The 22,584-nt window shown below is 44.2% G+C and overlaps 1 protein-coding gene across 2 annotated transcripts in view; it reads left to right on the top strand.

Moving 5' to 3' along the window:
* enpp2l (ectonucleotide pyrophosphatase/phosphodiesterase 2-like) overlaps nucleotides 1-22,258 on the top strand; it is a 41,050-nt gene extending 18,792 nt beyond the window's left edge. For both annotated transcript variants that reach the window (XM_084562997.1, XM_084562996.1), the window contains 2 exons: nucleotides 614-767; nucleotides 20,425-22,258. In XM_084562997.1, coding sequence (XP_084419123.1) covers nucleotides 614-767; nucleotides 20,425-20,595 — 325 coding nt within the window. In that variant the 3' untranslated portion in view covers nucleotides 20,596-22,258. The remainder of the gene's footprint in view (nucleotides 1-613; nucleotides 768-20,424) is intronic.
* Nucleotides 22,259-22,584: the final 326 nt, after the last annotated feature.

The following is a 22,584-nucleotide window of genomic DNA, read 5'->3' as shown; positions in this document are numbered from 1 at the left end:
GCAGAGAATGGGCTCAGACTAAATACTGAGACAGAAGGCGTCAGGAGAACTCAGAGATACTGGAGCAGGAAGGGAGAAAGGAATCTGGACACAAACAGAACATGTGGAAAGTCCTTCAACCCGTCACATGACGTGTATGACTAATGTTCCTCTTCTGTACATCACCACATTAAGCACCGCCCCAATTGATCTGATTGGCCCAGCAGATCTTTGCAGAAGCAGGATCAAGAACACCTCAAGAAAATAAGAAAAAACAACAACTAATGTGGTCGGACGAAGTTGGTCTGGCCTCCGGGCTCGTCTCATTGGACACATTTTTTAAGCCCACAGTAGTTTATCCTCTGAGATAAAACTACGCTTTGGAAAATAAATCAGGAAGACTTCCATCAAGGTTTATCTGATGCTTTTAGCCTAGCTTAGCATGAATAGCAGAACCAAAGGAAAACTACACTAGCTGCGTTTTCAACTCCTGATAGATTCTTATTCCCTCATATCGCTGTGACTTTGTGAAATGTTTTAGGATGTTGAGCTAACAGGAACAGTAAGTTTTTATTGCTGAGACAGTGACACCTCCTCCTCCTCCTCCTCCTCCTCCTCCCCCTCCCCTGCCCAGGTTCTCAGGAGACGGCCCGCCGGTTCCCACCCACTTCTACACGGTAGTGACGAGCTGCCAGGAGCTGAACCAGACGGTGGAGGAGTGCGACGTGGGCCTCAGGGTCTTCTCCTTCTTGCTTCCTCACAGACCTGACAACAGTGAGGCCTGCAATGTGAGTCCTAACAAAAGAACACAACACTCGACCAGCAGGGGGCGGGGGCGCTCCAGCTGTCTGCATCCAGCTGTCCCGTTCACTGCGGGACAGTCGCTGATGGTTTAAATGAGCAGGAGGTACTGAGTACAAGATTAAGGGACCTTTACCATATATGAGCACTTCCACTTTGATTTCTTTTACTCTTTTCCTCGGTATTTCTGAGGCTGCAGCTTCTAGTTGCTTCACACATGAAGATTTCACCAAAGAAATGATGCACTGGATGCAAAAACTCCTGTAACCGCTTGTCCTGTGAAGGGTCCCGGGGGGACTGGAGCCTGTCCCGGCTGTCTGGATGCAAAATATATAATTTAATTTAAATGTAATTTGTGATTCAAATAACTGAAACTCTTTTTGTTCAAAAATGTCAAACTTGCATGATTTCCTCTTCTCAAACATTATATTGTATAATATTATATCACAGGCTGCAGTTTTCTCACGGTTTTATTTGATTTCACAAACAAATAAGTTACTGGATTCATTAAGGAAACAAGTGTAATACTAACTGTAGGTTTAATTGTCTAAATGCAGCTCTGTCTCAACCAGCTGCCGGAAACAATAAGAATAATCTAATTATATAGAAGTTATTTGCCACAGTGACTGTTAAAGTGGCCACACAATGATTTTCCTCAGTGGGGTAAAGTGGAACTTTCTAGTGATGTAAGCACAATAGTAAGCCTTGACGTTACCGTCTGTACACTTGGTGAGAGGTCATAGTTTGGTTTTCAGTTCCACATGAGAGACACCATACCGCTGAGCTGCGAATTTAAGATGACTTCACAGTTTCTGAACCAGGTCATGTTGGAGAAACTGTTGTGGTGGACACAGTGGTTATGTTTCATTGTGGTGCATCGTCCCATCAACTTTATTTTAATCAGGAGAGACGTGAACATTAAACAAGATGAGAAATCAGACCCAATCGTAACCAGTGTTGGGCACGTAACTTTTAAAAAGTAATTAATTATAGTTATTAGTTACTTCTCCCAAAAAGTAACTGAGTTAGTAACTGAATTACTCCACTATAAAAGTAACTAGTTACCAGGGAAAGTAACTATTGCGTTAAAAAATACAGTCTAAGAATTAGATTTGTTTCTGAGTGGAATGTACACTTCATGTGTACGTTCTTGCCTTTTACCTCAGTGAGGTTAAAGTAGTGCCTATACCTCCACCTTAAAAAAGGGCAACTTCACCTCTGAATGCTCCGATCTCTCCATTGCTGCAGTCTATCTCTGATCGCTTGTGTGATACTTATGCGGTTACCCCCACCCCCAGCCCACCCAGAGGGAAAAAACACCTTCGCAGCTCTTGTGGCTGGCTGACGGCACAACGTAACGCACCACATTTCAGTGTCGGTAACGGTAACGGCGTTGTTACGGAGAAAATAATAATTATTTAGATTACTCGATACTGAAAAAATAACGCTGTTAGTAACGCCATTTATTTTAACGCCGTTATTCCCATCACTGATCGTAGTGAGGTTGAGCTTAGAATAGATGGTGGTCAAGACACTGGAGGAGGAGGAGGAGGAGGAGGAGGAGGAGGAGGAGGCAGCAGCTCATCTGATGCGACACCTGACAGCAGCAGAGGAGAACGTATTTAAAGTTTTGGAGAATGTGGAAGAATCTGAATGGAGGGGCTATAAAGCCCCATGGTCAGCTGACTGAGTAGTGGGAAGAGAGAAAGAATGATGTGAATGTTAAAGGACGAGGCTAAAGATTCCTGATTGAACCTTGTCATTCAGTTTTTAAAATGTCAGAGAACATGACCTTCTCTTTTATGACCAGTGGGTCTTTTCCAGCAGTGAAAGCTGACACTGACTAATGGTGACTGTTAATCACACTCAGAGTAACTAAAGCTGTGAGTCAGAGTTTCAATGAATGTCTCAAACATCAGAATGCAAAACATTGGAACAAACGAGCAAGACCTGATCCAAAACACGTGAACGTTGGCAGTGACTCACAGACAAAGAATCCCTGCTCGCTAAGAACGCAGCAATGCAGCCAAGGTTCAAGGTAATACAATACATCTTGCCAGACTGTCTAACGGTTAAATATTTCTATATTTAGGCTTTAATAGGTCATGTAATTCACAGGAAAACAGATAATGACTGACAGAATGCACGAGTTAGAAAAGCTACGTTCCCTCCTTTTTTCCAGATGTGTTTAAATGCAAGAAAAATGGACTTGGTTTGAACCTTTAGGATTCTAGTAGCCCTGTTGTTAATGGTGCGGTTTAAAACCTTATCTCTTGAGTCCCATTTAATCAACCAGTGTCCGACAGTACTTCTTCAGCAAAACCATTATTCAGAAAGTGTTTTCCAGCCTTTGGAGGATATTTTCCTTGTCACCAATAACCACCAATAACTCTTTCTAAATAATGTTAAATACACTGCCTGGACAAAAAAATAAGAAGAGACACACTCTCATATTTGGGTGGACAACCTTTATCCAATCCAATCCACTTTATTTTGGGAACAAGGTTCCCAAAGTGCTTTACAACACAAAACACAATAAAACACAATAAATAACACAATAGAAACAATAAAAACACAATAAAAGATTAAGTATTACAGCACTCATTCTCTGTGGTAGCTTCAGAAATGTTCTTACTTTCACTATTAAACATAGCCCTGAGTTCTACTGTTGTTTTTCTTCCATTTGATTTCACCAAATGTTTAAGTGATCACTGATCACCATTAATCAGGATTTTTTTCCGGCCACATTTCTTCCTGGAAGACGATGGTTCTCCACTATCCTTCCAGTTTTTAATAATGCCTTGGACAGTTCTTAACCCAGTTTTAGTAGTTTCTACAATCTCCTTAGATGTTTTCTCTGCTTGATGCATGCCAATGATTTGACCCTTCTCAAACATGGACATGGTTGTTTAAGAAATGAGAAGCTACTCATTGCATCAGTTGGGCTTAAATAATAAATTGTTGTCAGCTGAAAGATAATCACCCACGCAGTAATTATCCAATAGGAGGCTCCTACCTGTTTGATTAGTTAGATCTAGGCAGTGAGTATATTTGGGTCTGAGGCCAGACGGAAAGTCTTATTTATATAAATCTGCAAAGAATACACAAAAAATTTAGGAATAAAAACAAGAAATGATGACATGGAAAAGAGAAGACGTATAGAAAACAGACACCGGTGTCTTTTTAAATTTAACAAGGAATCCCTGCAGAACTCTGGGTTAGCTGTTCAGACCTCGTATTAACGTCCATCCTCACTGATCTGGTCTCTAGAGTCCAGGTTAAACAGGTCCAGGTGTGAACACTGATCTGATCTATAGAGTCCAGGTTAAACAGGTCCAGGTGTGAACACTGATCTGGTCTCCAGAGTCCAGGTTAAACAGGTCCAGGTGTGAACACTGATCTGGTCTCTAGAGTCCAGGTTAAACAGGTCCAGGTGTGAACACTGATCTGGTCTCCAGAGTCCAGGTTAAACAGGTCCAGGTGTGAACACTGATCTGGTCTCTAGAGTCCAGGTTAAACACGTCCAGGTGTGAACACTGATCTGGTCTCCAGAGTCCAGGTTAAACAGGTCCAGGTGTGAACACTGATCTGGTCTCTAGAGTCCAGGTTAAACAGGTCCAGGTGTGAACACTGATCTGGTCTCCAGAGTCCAGGTTAAACAGGTCCAGGTGTGAACACTGATCTGGTCTCTAGTGTCCAGGTTAAACAGGTCCAGGTGTGAACACTGATCTGGTGTCAGTCCACATGTGGAGGTGGTCTGGGACACATGTGACCTCCTTCCTTTGGTAGTATGAACACACAATGAGTCCTGGGTCACATTAAAGACCACCTACTCAACAGGGCTGATCTGAGGAAGAGGAGTTTAACTCATTCATTCAACCACTAGTAGAAATGATCACATGAATCAGTGATGTCTGTTCTTTAGTAATGAGAGCCTTTTAAAAGATTCTAAAAAGAGACTTTTCTGTCACTGCTTCAAACCTTACAGCGGGGAAATGATGGAGCATATGGTTTCGTTCTAATCTGATCTTTGAGTAGGTCTCTAAAATAACTAACATCAGGGTGGAGATCGGCTTTACAGCTTGTTTCAAAGTATCTCCCCAAGCCACATGCAGCAAATAGCAGTTTGTGGTTCTTAATCATCCATTGCAATTGTATACTCAGTGCAGAGTAAACTTGTGTCATTTTCATGGCATGACAGGACTTTGTTTGTTCTTGGTTGTTTAATGATGAGCACTCACTCACACATCCAGATAAGTCACAGAAAGTCAGACGCTCTATGTTATAGTAAATTAGGAGGGAGGACCCTGTTCATCTGAGTCATTCAGGACGTTGTAGGGGGAATCACGGGGAATTCTCAAAGGCTTTGAGAAAAATTTCACTTTGAGAGATCATTACACAAGTCCATGTTGAAGACAGAGAAAGTGTTTATCGCTCACCCTCTGACTAATCCCAGGGATGTGGTTATAACTTGGTCGGATTGTGTGGATGAATGTGTTCTCAGCTCTAGAGCTACATTTACTGTGGTTTGTCGGTTAATGCACAAGAAAAACCCTGTAAATATAAACTGATGAACTCCGTGTGCAGCACATCTGGAAATAATCTGCTGTCTGAGTTGCTGTGTCCTGAAATCCCCCTTTTTATAGATAACAGAGAGAGAATAACACCAGCAGCAAGGCAGGGTAGTGTAAAGAGAGACAGAGAAAGAGACATAACTTGAATACCTTGTCATTTGTAATAATTGTGGAGTTCGTCTGTGAGCTTCAACTTGTGCAACCTGTCATTTCCATTAAACCACAAATGACCTACTGCAGTTCTCCAGTCATGGAGGTCTTGTGATAATGATTATTTTTTCTTTCATTGGTTTTGTGTCGGCAGTTATAAATGAAGGTCTGGGCAGCAGTTCAGAAAGCTCAAAGCCATCAGAAGAGCAAAATCAGGAAGGATGTTGAGCTACTGGAGGCCCTGCTCTGCAGCATAGTTCAAAGTATTGGACTTTATTTATTGATGTATTAATGTGTGTGTGTCGCCCCATCAGTAAAGGCGGAGCTGATTCACACACTCCCAAGTAGCTGATGAATGATCTGGGATCAATAGAGTCTGATTACATCATGTTTTACTTTTAAAAATCTATTTTATTATTGATCCAAATCTGCAAAGTAGCATGAAGTGTTACGACCTAAGCCGCCTCTAAGGATAAGCAGTGATAAATAACGGATGGATGGGTGGACATGACGTCCCAAGGTCATACTAATCCCAAGCAAATAGCGCTAAAGTCTGGTTGTTAACACACACAGATGTTTGTATTAGATATGAAGAAGCTACTTGGATGAAATGTCCTCAAGAATCTCTTTCAGTCTAGTTTCCTTATTGTGTTGTTTTTGGAGACAGTGCTAAGTCGGAGGTGGACAGCGAGCTGTTGACATACATCGAGCAGAGGACTTTGACACAGGAGACGGTCTGATTAACTTATCATTACTGTAATCCTGTTTGGCTGAAGCTACTCCTCTGAAATATGACACAGACACATTCCCAAATGTCTCGGCCACTGACAGAAAACAAAATCCAACTAAATTCTGAGGCTGACGTCCACATTTGTCACTACCTCTTGAGCTCGCCATGATTTTCCTACCTCTTCAACACTTCCTTGCCCTCTGAATCAACCTGTATGATGGTACAGATCATGTTACTCACTATAATTACACCGTTTTGTCTGTGTTATTCTAAGGTGCAAAACAGAAGTAAGAGCTGCAGGTCTTCATCAACATTGTTTACGTGGAGGCGTAGGGTGTTCCCCCGAGATGACAATTTTTGTACCAGGAAATGACTACGTAACGAAAACTAATTAAAGTCGGGGCCATTTTAATTCATGGCTGAAAGAATCCAGTGTTTGCTGTAGTGGCAGGTGGAGCAAACATGTCCTTCACTAAGAGAAAGACTGGGTGCACTGAAGGAGTGCCACACCTACTCAGCAGATTTAAATAATTACCATTCAGACTGCATTCCTCAAGATCACAGCTTCAATTCCAGCAAACGGAAAGCTACTGAACCTGCAATTAAATCAGCACATTTCAGAAACCCTCTAATAACTCAAGAGAATTTGGAATAGGGTGAACAACTAACGACCCAGTTCATGTCAGGTCAGTCTGCAAAGATGGAAAAGAGGCAGTAGACAGACCATTTTATTTGGCAGTGGAACTAGTAGAACTACTAATAACTATAATTTTGACACTGAGAGTAAACGTGGGCCCAAAGCTAAATTTTGATGCAGTTCTGGGAATTTCCAGTGAAGTCAAATGTTCTGCAATTCCCAAAACCCAGACGCCTCAACATGTATTTAATAAAATAGAAGAGAAAGGACATAATATTGTTTAAAGACAGGAAGAAAACTATGGATGTTGGTTTCAGAAGACGGGCTGCCAAGAAATTATCTTTTCGCACAAACACTTTGTACCTGCAAATCTATTTTGTGGCATTACATGTATCAGTTTGTCTTTATTAAATGTTTTCTGATCAGGGATTAACAGTGGAGTGGGGTTTAACTGCAAGTTTAAGCCTCAGATTAGTCAAGAGGGAGACACAAAAGCAGGGAAATGAAAAGCTTACAGCAGTTCCACGATCAGGCTGAGTCCAAAAAATATATAATCAGATTGGAGGAAACGGAGACGCGTCCAAAAATTGAAAACTGGGGCCACAACAAGACACAGGTGACGCCGAACAAAAAACGCAGGAAGTAAAACAGATAGGGACACAGGAGGTAAGGGATTTTCAGAATAAAACATTTGTTGGCCCACCATGCGCCCTGACCACCTGACACTTCATTAAATTAAAGCCTGGCAGCATTGATCATCTGCGCTGTACTCTGGTCTTAACTGGCTTTGACCTACACGCTTAGCTTAGCATTAATAGAAAATACACCTACAGGCACGTTACACCATCAAATTAACTCTCAACTGACACCCAAAACTACAATTAGTGGAGATTTACTCAATACTTCATTCTCCTGTCTACTACTGCTCATCCTCATAAACTAGAAACAATTCAAATAGTCTGTGATTCTTTTTAAATTCAAGAATCATTGGCGCTGATAGTGTGACGAGTGGAGTACAGGGAGGACCCAAAATGCAAAGAGGCTTGTAGCAGGTTTAACAAAGGTTTGTTTCAGCTTCTTCTCAAAAAGCCACTTAAGGCAGTGGAGCGCTGCAGGCAGTGGTGACGGGAAGCTGGTGGGTGGCTAGAAAACAGAATCATCTGACATTGGTGTGGAGGGTGAACCAGGCTTTTATGGAGTGGTGATTGCAAGATGGAACTCAGGTGTGCTCTGCTGTGCTCCTCAGAAAAAGTGGGTCAGCCACGCCCCCGAGCCTCCACCTGCACTGCTGGAGAGAAAAAAGGAAAACCTAAACACGACCACAATCTATATCAACATAAGACATGAACTCAAACCATAACAGTTGGTCACTGGATCCAGCTGAACATACACTTTACTTGCAGGGGTTTCTCCGTCTCAGTTGCCTTGAGAATGAAACTGATGCTAAAAGAGCTGTGGTGCACCAAGCTGAGGCATGTACTACGTAAACATATGACTCCTATCAATAATGTATTCTCTGTTGTAAGTCTGCCTGTGATACTTCCATACGGTATCTTGACGCCTACCTACAAACTGCACAAAAACAAAAGGTAAACCTCTGGGCAGATTCTTGTTGTTGCTAAATTTAGTCAGTCTATGTTATTTTAATCACACTGCAACTCCCTGCAGGCGTAACTGGTTGAACCGCTGTTTAAGGTCACCTCAGGTGATAAATCAGATAAGCAGATTAGAGGCGGTGACAGTTAAGGCTGTTACATAAAACAACCTGTTCTGGCACCAGGGCCTGCTAGAACACAATGACGTCATTTTGTTCTCACAGCTTGTTCTCATTCACATCAACCGGGCAGAACGTTTTTCTCGCGTGGTGCCCGACAACTATTCTCTGACTGGTCAGGACCTGGAAGTGGGCATGGTGACCTCCCAGATGCTAATACTCGTACAGTACTGTGGGTGCATGCCGAATGAACAGCGCGATCTGACGGACACGGTCGTCAAGAGGACCGGCCGACATCCCAAAATAATGAGAGAAGACACGTTGTTCATCTCCCACAATGCTTAGCGTGTGTGACATGTGCTGCAGTGGGAGGGGCCTATGAGGACTTCCCCACAGTTGGGCTCTTGAGTTTCTTTGTTATTGTTCTTGCTCTCCTCAAGAACAAGAACAAATTTCTCGCTTCTTGCAGAGTATGTAACAAGCTTTAGAGACGTATCACATACTCAATGTACTGTAAGAATTGGAACCTCTTGCAGGATTGTTGAGTGTTCTCGACATCGTGAAGCATTTACCACAGTCCCTATAGGTTCATTCATTTATTTCCTTTAACCGCTTGTTCTGGGTTTTAGTCATTTGTGGGAAGTCAGTGTGTTCCTCAGAGTCCTTGAACGAGAAGCCCACAGAGTTTGATGGAAGTGTAGTTAATGCAAATGATTCCTGGCAGGATTCCCTCAGTGCATAACTGGCAAGACCGTTTAGTGTGACACGTGCTGCAGGGATGTGGAGGGTCATGGCGGGGCTGTTATCCCAGCTGCCATTGGGTGAGAGGCGGAGTACACCCTGGCCAGATCGCCAGTCCATCGCAGGGCGTCGTCCCTAGGTTATACCTTCTTAATCCTTCAGGTTTGTCCAGTGTTTGTTCTTTTGGTGAGAAATACAAGGTTGGAGATCTGTGACTGATCAGCTGATTCAACATTTGAACTAACTCGTTGCTGGATTTGGTCGATAATCACAGTGGTGGCCTCGCTTCTTGGAGGTTGCGGTTGTTATTCTTAATGAAGCGGACTCCAGATACCTTCGACTGTGCCTCAAACCTCCACAGAGTCAGTGACAATAAAAACAACAGCCCAAACGTTGGAGTAGTTCTGAAAAGGCCACACAGGATGGTTGGTAAAGCCAGCGGTCACGAGGACTGTCATTTTACAGAGAGCATGATGCATAGCCTCTTGTGGAAGACATTCATTTGCACGCACTAAGTGAGCAAAAGAAATAAAAGAAACAGACATTTGTAATAAACGCTGGCGCTGTGGGTTCCCTCAGCACAGACTCAGCTTCAGCCAGAATTAGCCACACATCATTTGTTTCAGACCACACATCTTCTAAGAGTCCCCAAAGCCATGCAGTCTGTAATCTATCACCAAGGCTCTGTTATTCAGATAATGCTGTCCCCACATATGCTGTACTTTCTGGTGGATCTCCTGAACACTCTTTCTGTACACCAGAAAGAAATCTGATTAGACGCTGCCAAACAACTCACCCTGGCACTGCTCCACCTTCGCCCCTACACCTGGCCAACGATCAAACACCAACTCCTCTCACAGTCTGTACACTGTCAGTTTTTTTTGGGAACTTGGAAAAGAAAAGAACAGAAAGTTGCTCATTGCCCTTGAAAGGGAGTTTCTCTCAATTGGACCGTGCTGTTTCATGGCACAGAGCGGGGGAACTTCTGGGGAAAGAGAGCAAGGATCATAAGGAAGTGAAAGCAGCTGAAGTGCAGCGGTCTCATTTATGCAAGGCTATCATAAGTCTCTGCATGTCAAAGGAAATCACACAGTGCTCCCTGAAAAAAAAACAGCTGAGCCATTGAAATATCCTTCTCTTGAAACCCGGGAGTTAGTTTCTACACATTTTAGTCATTTGTGGGAAGTCAGCGTGTTCCTCAGAGTCCTTGAATGAGAAGCCCACAGAGTTTGATGGAAGTGTAGTTAATGCAAATGATTCCTGGCAGGATTCCCAAGACCGTTTAGTGTGACACGTGCTGCAGGGATGTGTTTACACACTCTGCTCTGTACAACATGTACAAGAAGAGAGAGGAAAACAATCTGAGATGTGACTCCTCCCCTGACAAGTTTGTTCCTGGAGAGCTGCTGTCCCCCCAGACACGCTCACATTACGTCTGGATCCAAACCACACAAACAGACTTTGAACATTTTGTTTTGTATTATTCTGAAACTGATGCCTTCTCTACGTGGCTTCCACCGAGTCAAACCCTTAAATAAATAGTTAGTCATACAGTCATAAAAATAATATACAACACTACTGCATGATTTGCTTTGATAGTACAGGTGCATTACTCATGGGTTTGGTGAAGAATGTCAGGAAGGCTGAGGGTCAGAGGGTCCGTAATTTCTTCCCAAGCTGAGGTCAAACATGCACGAAACAGCTCCTCCAAACCTATAAAAGAGCTAAAAGGTGAACTAAAAAAAAAAGATTTTTGGTAAAGCTGGAGTTTGTTCATGTCTTGTCTTTAGTTTTCTGCTGTTCCTTGATGGACATTTGACACTCCAAGAAAGTTTGTCCTCTTTGGAATAGAATGTGGCTTTGAGCTGCACTTTTGCAGACTTTGCATTTGAGTGTTGATGAAAAGCATCGTCTTTGTTGGAGAACGGACAAAGCGCCCAGAGGACAGATACCGGTGGTGATGGAGGAAAGATTCCAGATGGTGGTGGTGGGAAAGAAGTATTTGTCATCCACTGTGGTCAAAGAAAGCAGAGCACTACGGTCTAATTTACTTTCTGTGCAATTGGAAAGACATACACACACTTTGACAAAACATTAGGTACACTGGTTTGTTCTGATATTGAGTTAATGGCGAACAGGCATCACAATGGTGGTAATTCACTGGATGATCATTGTGGAGGTTGTAGTTTGTGGCGCCGTTAAACTGGATAGAGACTAAAGCTGAACACCAGAACCTTCATGGAGACTAGAGTTAGAGCAGGACTGTTATAGTGCTTTCACAGCGTATATACCACCTTCCTAATATTGTGTAGGTCTCCCTTGTGGTGACTCATCAGAGAATGGACATGGGGCTTCTGAGGGTGTCCTGCGGTGTCTGATCAACAGAATGTTGTGCCTGTGTCAGGCTGCATCCTGCTGGGGATGGCTGCTGCCATCAAGGAGTGTCATTGCTATGGGGTGGGGGTGCCTGGTCTGGTCTAGGTGGGTGCTACATGTCTAAGTAACATATCCAACAAAAAAGGCAACTGGACTTGTAGAGTTTTTTGAGAAGACGTTTCACCACTCATCCGAGTATCTTCTTCAGTACTACTGAAGCTACTCGGATATACCATGGATATACCATGACCTGGATGACTGAGAACCTTCACAGGCATCTAAGTAACATCCACACCAATGTATGCCAGGTCCAGAAGTTTCCCAGCAGAACAATGAACAAATCCTGTCATAATGTTCTAGCTGATCAGTGTATGTGTACAAGTTTTTTATTAGGAACGTCTGTGGATGACTGAGATCCTTCACAGACATGTTGCGACACACTCTATGACAATCCCCCTTTTACATCAAGGAAGTTTGTAGATTACAGGAATCACTAACTGTTGGTTTCAACCTAAGCTGAAGACAAACCCCAGGCTTTACCGGCCCTGAGGCGCCGCTTGGATGAGGGGTGGGACGTCTCTGAGAACCAGTGTCGTGCATGAACGTGTTCATTGAGCGCATTCAAATTTTCATTCAAAGTGTCATCTGAACGCGTCATTTTTCCAACAGTGAGCATAGACGTGAGTTTCGCTCAGTCCGGAGGGAAATAATGACGCTCAGGAAAAAAAAGCTTTGTGACAGCTGACGTGTAATTTACGGCATACAGCGTGGCTGGTGCAGCTGAAAGAGAAGCCACGTCTGGCACCGCAGAAGCAGCTGATCCACACAAACAGCTGAGTTATTTCCTAGTGTGTAAAGTCAATGGTTATTCAAAAAAACAGCACAGACCCTGGTGGAAAAAATATCACAGGGTGGGGATGGATGGGCGGGTCAGTCACAGATTCTACTGAGCAAGAATAGCTCCAAGCTGCTCACATGAACTGTTCATTTTGGAGTCTATGAACTTAGTTCAAAATTAAAAAATGTGAACTATAAACTTGAACTAGTTCACTTTTATCTGTGTGAACTGAACTGCTGAGTCTATGTAATAATGTGGCAGTAGATTCCTTTTCCATTCTTCTGAGTTTATTAGGAAGCAGTGATATTCATACCAGCTGTTCAGGCTGTCCTTTCACGAAGGGACAACGTGCTTGTACTTTCAGAACATCTGCAGCACAGGACAGGATGATCCCACAGCTGTGCCACAGGTGTCCACCCAGAAACTGATAGCATCACAGCTTTATCTTAACCGTGTAGGTGTGTGCATGATCTAACCAAAGATTAGTGGATCAGGTCCTTTCACTGACGGAGACCCAACGTCACAGTTCAGTGTTTTGGGAAAATATTTGTCTGGTTCTTTTATCTCCAGAGGTTCCATCAACAAGTGGGAGTGTTGTGTCACGTAATGATATCAGTAAAATACTTGAAATTATCGAAACCGTCTTGTGATAGGATCACAGCAGACCACGGCCATCTGTTACCACTATGATCTCAGAAACACAAAACATAATCTACATGTTTCTGTCTTTGTGAGAACCTAATCTGATAGTAGCCTCCTCCCCTAAACCATGTCTTAACAGGTTTTAACCCACAGAAACAGAAAAGACCACTACAAGACCACACACCCACAGGCAGACTGACTCCATCAGTTAAAATCAAAATACAATAATGGCCATAATATAGTGACGATATCACTTTCTTTGTGATGTTTTTCCCAGGTTGCTGCCTTCAGTTGTTTGTAGTTTTATCTTCAGACCGTGGAATGCAGCTTGATCAGGTTGCAGGATTTCCCTCTTCTTAATCTTCAAAAACTCTGCTGTGAAGCACTGGACCCTGGTCTGAGGAAATCTGTGGAGACGGTTTATATTTTTAACCCCAGCATGACTGGAAGAGCTGTTTCAAGCCTTCTCCATACTTTATGTCAGGGTCCAAACACGTGCAAATCTAACTCGACATATAGCTTATGCACGGCATGAGTAATTTGGAGACATACACCGATCAGGAACAACTAAAAAAAAAAAAACATGAAGAACAGCACAAGGTGTTCAAACATGAGTCACTGAATCTCCATTCTCTTGTCGGGATGTGGAATTCCTTTTTCAAACGTCAGAGTTGGAAAACAGCTTGAATCTTTCCTCTTGGACAGGAAGGGTGTCCTGTCTGTCTCATCTTCACAGAGAACATAATGCCTGTATTCACTGGAACTAAAGTCATGACCAGGAACTATTGTATGGCCAGCAGCTTCAGCTGAAATAACACCTCAGATGGTTTTCCTGTTACTAAGAAGTTATTAACAACAGGTTGATAATTACAAATGAGGTTTATAACGTGTTACAGCTTCATTGTGTAAACTGCTCTAACGTCATTTGTGACATCAAATGGCAGAAATCAAGCTTGATCATTGACTACAGTGCCCTCATTGCTTACGGTATCAGCAGCTGTTTAAATGCTAAGCTGGTGACGACTCCTGAGATTGTGCATCATTTGACGTGAAACAAAGACTCATGAGCGTACATGTAAATTAAAAACAACAAAGTAAACAACTTGACACATGAGTCAGATTTAATCAGGAACATAAAACCACAGCATCATTTGTGAGAGCAGATTGAACCTGAGTCATGGGCTTGTTGAAGGGCATTGAAGTTTGCGTTCCAAACATTGCGGAACTTTTGGTGCACGATTTCCTGGTACACCGATTACACTGATGCACACGTCAGAGCTAGGCTAACCATAGACCAGGGATTCCCAAAGTGTGGCACGCCCACCCCTGGAGATGCGTGAACTGCCTCTAGGGGGTGGGCGAGATGCAAAATGCAATGGCGGAGAAGAAGTTATCTTCTTCTATGCACTGTATATGCGCAACTAACTGAGCCAGCTGCGCTGCACTTGAAAATCATCAGATGGATAATTTTTTTCATCTGTTCCTGAGCCTATTCTCTTTGTTATTTATGTTGTGGGTCGTGTGTAACTTTATTACAATTGAATTCAAATTACTGGCGTTCTAATTTTATTCCATAACCACTGTGTTTGACGCGGTTGTGTTAGCTCCACGGTCATTGCTGCAATTTTTGTTTAATGCGGCTGAAAATATTAGCCATATTTCCTCATATTTCCTTCCTTCTGCCTCTGAGCCTGAGCCTGTCATCCATCCCCTTTGCTCTTAAAAGTGGAAGCTTGTGCGTAACTTTGTTTCATTATATTGAAAATGTTACAGTGTTTCAGTTTAATTCAGATGCGAGAGCGCGTTGTTGTGATCGTGATTATTTTGTTATATGTGTGTTCTGGTAAGGTCAGCGCAGTTGGAAGGGGTGCGCGGCCAAAAAAGTTTGGGAACTGCGGCCATAGACCATAATATGTATATATGCCCATGTCTATGCAGCTAACAGCTACCAAAATGGAATTTGCATACCACCAAAAAATTAAAAATTAAAGTGACGGGTAAAAAACCATTGTGCACCTTTTCATGCAGACGGTTTCATTCAAGTCAGATCCACGGAGGCACCAACTCGCAACTTGCAGGACTTAAAATATCTGCAGCTAACGCTTTGGTGCCAGAAACCACAGCACACCTTCAGAGGCCTAGTCCTCCCATGTATCCACAGGTCAGGGTTGTTTAGGCCTATAAAATATTAGGCAAGTGGTCATAATGTTATGTGTATTTATTACATGAGCAATGCAAGTCTATCCATGTGCTGCAGTTTCTGGACTCCAGGCAACATCTCAGTAGATGTTGTTGTAGGAGGGAGACGTCTGTGTGGGAGAATCATATCGTTTTTATCTACTTTCGGTTGACATGTCGAAACATTTACTGCAGTCGTACAGATGATAAAGTGAGGATTAGGTTTGACACATGTGGACGCAAACCAACACAAACAGCTGCTGTGTCTGCCTGTGCAACCAGAAACCTGATAGCTAAGCATCAAGACCACAAAGAGGCCTGGCTCCATCCCAGAGGTAACACAATCTGCCTTACAGCACTTTTAAATCCAATTAAATAGTTTTTATGTCTTTGTATTTGTTGCTTCTTATTTTAATGTTGACAGTTATTAACATATAATACTCAACAGTGAGTATATCAACAGCTGGATATTAGGCTCATTCTAAAACACCTCTCTGGAAGGGTCACTTATCATTCCAACCGGTGCTGTACTGAGCGGGCCAAACAGAAAACTGTTGTCAGAGTTCTCTAAAATAGAAGTGGCGGGTTCATTAATGTGTGGAACAACAACTGAACTGTGTCCAGGTTAATCCATATTTGCCAAAACTGTGGGTAAATCAGTCTTTTACCACCGTGGCTAACATAGATGCATGAGGAAACATGAGCTAATGCTCAGTAATTAACTCTCGGTTTACTTCTGCATTACAAACAGACCCAAGCAGAGCACCTGGAGCAATCAAGTGAAATCCACTTACTGGACGAGATGGATCAAAGAGCAGTCTGACTGTCTGGTAGAAATACTGCGGTTTTAATCAGGAAGAGAATCAGAGCTGTGGCATTCATTTAAAAGGGAGTGCTCCAGTGATACAGTTGCAAAACCGAACCACAATGCAATTGTCATCAATGAAATCTCCAGGAGTCAAGCCACATACATGACTGAACGTATGATGCAAGTCTCTCTCCTCATTGTTTTTCATAGGGAAATGTAAAATTTCCATCTGGATAAAATTTCTATCCTCATGAGGCGATGCAGACATACGCTAAGCCTTCAAACTCTGCAAGAGTGCATCATATTTCATTGTCTTAAGAAACCGAGGAATCACACACCAATCAAGCAGCCTCTTATGTTTTAATGCATGCACTTATATCTATTCTTTGCTGGAGTTGCTCCGGGTGAGAGGCGGAAGGCCGGGGTGGGCTTTTTGCTTGCCCCTGGACTATCGGCCTGTACGTTGGGGTTCTCCCGGGTGGACGAAAGGGTTGCTTCCCTGCGCCTTCGGGTCGGGGAACGGGTCCTGACTGTTGTCTGCGCATATGCGCCAAACAGCAGTTCAGAGTACCCGCCCTTTTTGGAGTCCCTAGGACGGACGCTGGATGGCGCCCCGACTGGGGACTCCATTGTCGTGCTGGGAGACTTCAACGCTCATGTGGGCAATGACAGCGTGACCTGGAGGGGCGTGATTGGGAGGAACGGCCTGCCTGATCTGAACCCGAGTGGTGTTCAGTTATTGGACTTCTGTGCGAGTCGCAGTTTGTCCATAACTAACACCATGTTCGAACATAAGGTTGTTCATCGGTGCTCTTGGCACCATGACGGCCTAGGTCGTAGGTCGATGATTGACTTTGTAGTCGTATCATCTGACCTGCGACCGTATGTTCTGGACACTCGGGTAAAGAGAGGAGCAGAGCTGTCAACTGATCACCACCTGGTGGTGAGTTGGATCAGATGGCAGGGGAAGACGCCTCGCAGACCTGGTAGGCCCAAACGAGTAGTGAGGGTCTGCTGGGAACGCCTGGTGGAGGAACCTGTCAACATGGTCTTCAACTCCCACCTCCGGCAGAGCTTCAACCGCGTCCCGGGGGTGGTGGGGGACATTGAGTCCGAATGGGCCATGTTCCGCTCCGCCATTGTGGAGGCGGCTGTTGCAAGTTGCGGCTGCAAGGTCGCTGGTGCTGGTCGCGGCGGTAACCCCCGAACCTGCTGGTGGACACCGGAGGTGAGGGGAGCCGTCAGGCTGAAGAAGGAGGCCTACAGGGCATGGCTTGTCTGTGGGTCTCCTGAAGCAGCTGACCGGTACCGGATGGCCAGGCGGTCTGCGGCGAGGGCAGTCGCTGAGGCAAAAACTCGGGCGTGGGAGGAGTTCGGTGAGGCTATGGAAGAAGACTATCGATCGGCTCCGAAGAGATTCTGGCAAACCGTCCGGCACCTCAGGGGTGGTAGGCGGCAACACGCTCACACTGTTCTCAGTGGGGGTGGTGAGCTGCTGACATCAACTGAGGATATAGTCGGGCGGTGGAAGGAATACTTTGAGGAGCTCCTCAATCCCACCAACACGTATTCCATAGAGGAAACGGAGCCGGAGGGCCTGGGGTTGGACCATCCAATCTCTGGGGCAGAAGTCGCCGAGGTAGTAAAACAACTCCGCGGCGGTGGAGCTCCGGGAGCGGATGAGATCCGCCCTGGGTATCTCAAGGCTCTGGATGTTGTAGGGCTGTCTTGGTTGACACGCCTCTGCAACATTGCGTGGACATCGGGGGCAGTACCTCTGGAGTGGCAGACCGGGGTGGTGGTCCCCATTTTTAAAAAGGGGGACCAGAGGGTGTGTTCCAACTATAGGGGGATCACACTCCTCAGCCTCCCTGGCAAGGTCTATGCCAGGGTGCTGGAAAAGAGGGTCCGGTCGATGGTTGAACCTCAGATCGAGGAGGAACAATGCGGTTTTCGTCCCGGACGTGGAACCATGGACCAGCTCTTTACCCTCACTAGGGTGCTGGAGGGGAAATGGGAGTTTGCCCAACCAGTCCACATGTGTTTTGTGGATCTGGAGAAGGCTTACGACCGTGTCCCCAGGAGCATCCTGTGGGGGGTGCTCCGGGAGTATGGGGTGGATGGCTCCTTACTAAGGGCCATTCAGTCCCTGTACCAAAGGAGTGCGAGTTTGGTCCGTGTAGCCGGTAGTAAGTCGGACCTGTTCCCAGTGAGGGTTGGACTCCGCCAGGGCTGCCCTTTGTCACCGGTTCTGTTCATAACTTTTATGGACAGAATTTCTAGGCGCAGCCGGGTGGGGGAGGGTGTTGTGTTCGGTGATCGGAGGATCCCGTCCCTGCTTTTTGCGGATGACGTGGTCCTCTTAGCTTCATCGAACAGCGACCTTCAGCTCCTGCTGGGGCGGTTCGCAGCCGAGTGTGAAGCGGCTGGGATGAAGATCAGCACCTCCAAGTCTGAGGCCATGGTCCTCAGTCGGAAAAGGGTGGATTGCCCACTCCGGGTCGGGGAGGAGGTCCTGCTTCAAGTGGAGGAGTTCAAGTATCTCGGGGTCTTGTTCACGAGTGAGGGTAAAAGGGAGCGAGAGATCGACAGGCGGATCGGAGCGGCATCTGCAGTGATGCGGATGCTTAACCGGTCGGTCGTGGTGAAGAGAGAGCTAAGCCGAAAGGCGAAGCTCTCAATTTACCGGTCGATCTACGTTCCAATCCTCACCTATGGTCATGAACTTTGGGTAATGACCGAAAGAACAAGATCACGAATACAAGCGGCCGAAATGAGTTTCCTTCGTAGGGTGGCCGGGCTCAGCCTTAGAGATAGGGTTAGGAGCTCGGACATACGGGAGGAGCTCAGAGTAGAACCGCTGCTCCTCCACGTCGAGAGGAGTCAGTTGAGGTGGCTAGGGCATCTGGTAAGGATGCCTCCCGGACGCCTCCCGGGAGAGGTGTTTCGGGCATGTCCCACCGGTAGGAGACCTCGAGGCCGACCCAGGACACGATGGAGGGATTATATCTCTCGTCTGGCCTGGGAACGCCTGGGGGTTCCTCCGGAGGAGCTGGCGGAAGTGGCTGGGGAGAGGGCTGTCTGGGCTTCCCTGCTGAAGCTGTTGCCCCCGCGACCCGGACCCGGATAAGCGGAAGACGACGACGACGACGACGACGACGACGACTTATATCTATATGTGGACTGCTCAAAATATCAATGCTCAACAATTATTCTCCATCTCTGAACATTTTAAAGGAGATAAACTGAACAGAACGGGCAACACAATATAGAACAGTGTCATCTGCGTACAGTCGGATTAAGAAGAGGAAATGCTGAAAAGTACTGGGCCCAAAATTTCTGCTGCACAACCTTAGAAGTTTTCTGGAGGATCTTCCATCCTTATCTGTCACAAATTCACCTGCTGCCAAGGTGCATGGAGGAGGAAAAGAAATTATAGAAGGGTCAAGACTCCAACAGCACTTGTATCGTATGGGACTGCTTTATTAGACCAACGAGTTTTGGCTCATGGTCTCCTTCAGGTTCTTTAAGAAACAAGCTGCAAACAACATTTTAGATAATGCATGAAGTAAATGACATATCATTTTTAATGGAAACAACCAATCATCTGCACGCACATTTATATGCCAGTACTTGTATTTTTTAATCCTATTTTATTTTATTATTTATCTTGTAAACTGCAATTTCCCCATTGTTAGACAAATAAAGGTTTTTCTTAATTCCTAATTCTTAAATATAAAAGTGGGCTTTGCATACATTCACTTGCAGCCCCTTGCATTGTTTTAATACATGCACTTAGCCATAAAACATTTAAAAACACAACTATATTTGAATGTAAACTGATCATTTTACATGATTTTTAATTAAATGCAGATTTAAAATGATAAGAAATCTGCTCAATTAGCACTCAGACTATATTATTATTATTTATTTTATTTTTTTTTAACTGCTAATTGAACAGAATGAATCGCACATAAGAAGAAATGAGGTTGAAATAATCTAGAAATGCTGAACAGGACTTGGACCAGATGTCCTGCTATACAACGTTAGACACTGGCAGGAATGTGGTTTGCTGTCCTGATTCACACACGTCATTATAAATTACCACATCATACGTCAAAGATATATTTGGACAAACAAGTGCAAGGACAAACAATGGAGATGTCCTTTAGTTCCGTGGGAACCTGTAGGAGATACAATTTCTATTGTCTATCTTCTGTTTCCACAGTAAATAACCACTTCCTGTGTCTTTGCAGAGTGCCGAGGACGAGTCGGAGTGGGTTGAAGACCTGCTGAAGCTCCATACGGCCCGGGTCCGAGATGTAGAGATCCTGACGGGCCTAGACCTCTACAGATCCACCAACCTCACCTACATCAACGCCCTGAGGCTCAAAACCTACCTGCACACCTTTGAGAGTGACGACTAGGCGCACACACACACACACACACACACACACACACACACACACACACACACACACACCACACACACACACATACACCACACACACACATACAGGATGTAGCCCCTTTGTAGAAGTCCTGGATTTTCACTGCATGCTTGCTGGACAGACGGTGCATCACTGTTCCACTCCCGAAGGAACTGCCCAAGATGTTCTTGGAAATGATTTGGAAAGATTAAAAGAATGGTTTGTTTGGAAGATTTCCACAGGAATATTCAACACTATCCGAGTAGAATAAGGAATAACACAGGGTGGGGCAATGAAAGAACCATACCAGCCTCTTAGCTCCTTAACCATAACTGATCTACAGCATCCTGACAAATGCAAACACTTGTGCTGTTCACTTATAAACATCAATTATTAAGTCGTCAATCAAGGGCAAAGCAAACTGGCCTTGAAATTAGATTAAAAAAGTGACATTAAAGTTTGTAATTAATGGACTAAAACATCCAAACTGCTGGTGTGGTTTCTTTGTGTTAAATATGAAGCTGGGGCCAGAAGCCAGTTCAGTTTCCAGCATCTGTGCTATGCTAAGCTAACTTTCTGCTGCCTGTAGTGTCATATCAAACACACACACACACCACTACACACACACACACACACACACACACACACAGCTATCAACGTGTCGTCAATGTTCTCCCTGAAATCAGAAAAAGTTAAAGAGCCTATTTTTAAAACATATTTCTTGCTATATACTGTACATGTTGGATATTAAACACCGGGACAAGTCACATGACGGCCACGGTCAGACACAATGCATATTTAACGAAATAAATATTAAAACAATGAGTTTTTTGAGTGTGAATCACCTCCTTGACTTTATTCATTACCACTACAAACAATTTCCCACAAAAACCAAAAACATTCTGAAAAGAAAGTGAATCATTCTGTTTTTACATCTCTTCCTGTAACTCTGTCCCAGCTCATCATCTAGGTGTATATTTTTATGCAATTTGTCATATTTATTATGTAGCATCATAATAATAGCAGCACCTAGTAGTGTAATTATTCAGTGTAACTGCTCTGTAAGGGGACGAGCAGGGACGAGACCGATACTGCTGTCAATGGACGTTCTTTGGTTTTTAAAGCAGGTTGCCTTTGCATTGTTGCGGTGGCGGTTCACACGACACCACATCAAACACCCGCGGAAACGTGTCCACTTTTAAGCCCACGCTTTTCCCACACTGCTTCAACCCACCACAGAAGAAGAAAACAAAATTATGTAACTGTGCGTGCACCATCAAGTACGGCAGGTCAACGAAACGTGGCGGGAGGATCCACCTCTGCACACTGTCACGCATTTATTCCAGTCTTTAAACAAAACATGATCATTTGAAAAACTTCCTTCTTCAGCGCGAAGATGTTACGAGTCTAAGACAACAGATGAATATGTCTTTATTAATTGCAGTAGACACTAATATGAATATTGGTGATCCAGTTGCATTCTGCAGAATCACTGCTAAACATTCCCCTTTAATTCAGTTTTAACAATCAACATCTCTTTGTTCCGCTTCCTGCATTCACATGCTTCTTAACTCAAGTCAGAATCTCTTATTTTTTGTTGTTTGCCATTCACACTGACGAGTGTTAAACAATAGAACAGTAGAAAATAAACCATACAAAGCCCTTTAAACAACTTAAATGACCTTGCAAGACTGCAGACAAAGCCATGTTTATTCCTGTCATCTTTCAAATAAAAGAGCTGGAAAAACTTGTGAGGCCGAGTTGTTTTTTTGTTACTGATTTACTCTGGAAAAATGTCAGTTTTATTTTATTTTTCCGGGATGGGTTTCCTTGGCGGTTTCAACCTCAGTTTGTGCGCCATTTGAATTTAAATGAATGTGCTGCTCGTTGCCGATGTGTCACAGGAGCTGGGGTGAGTATGAGCAGCGTTGCCCGTAAGCGATTGATCAACCACTTGTTGCTTCCGTGCTGGGCAGCAGCTTGTTG

Source organism: Chelon labrosus (genome assembly GCF_963514085.1).
Source record: "Chelon labrosus genome assembly, chromosome: 16".
Lineage (NCBI taxonomy): Eukaryota > Metazoa > Chordata > Actinopteri > Mugiliformes > Mugilidae > Chelon > Chelon labrosus.
The sequence above is the reverse complement of the archived record's forward strand: the minus strand, read 5'-3'. Positions and strand labels throughout refer to the sequence as shown.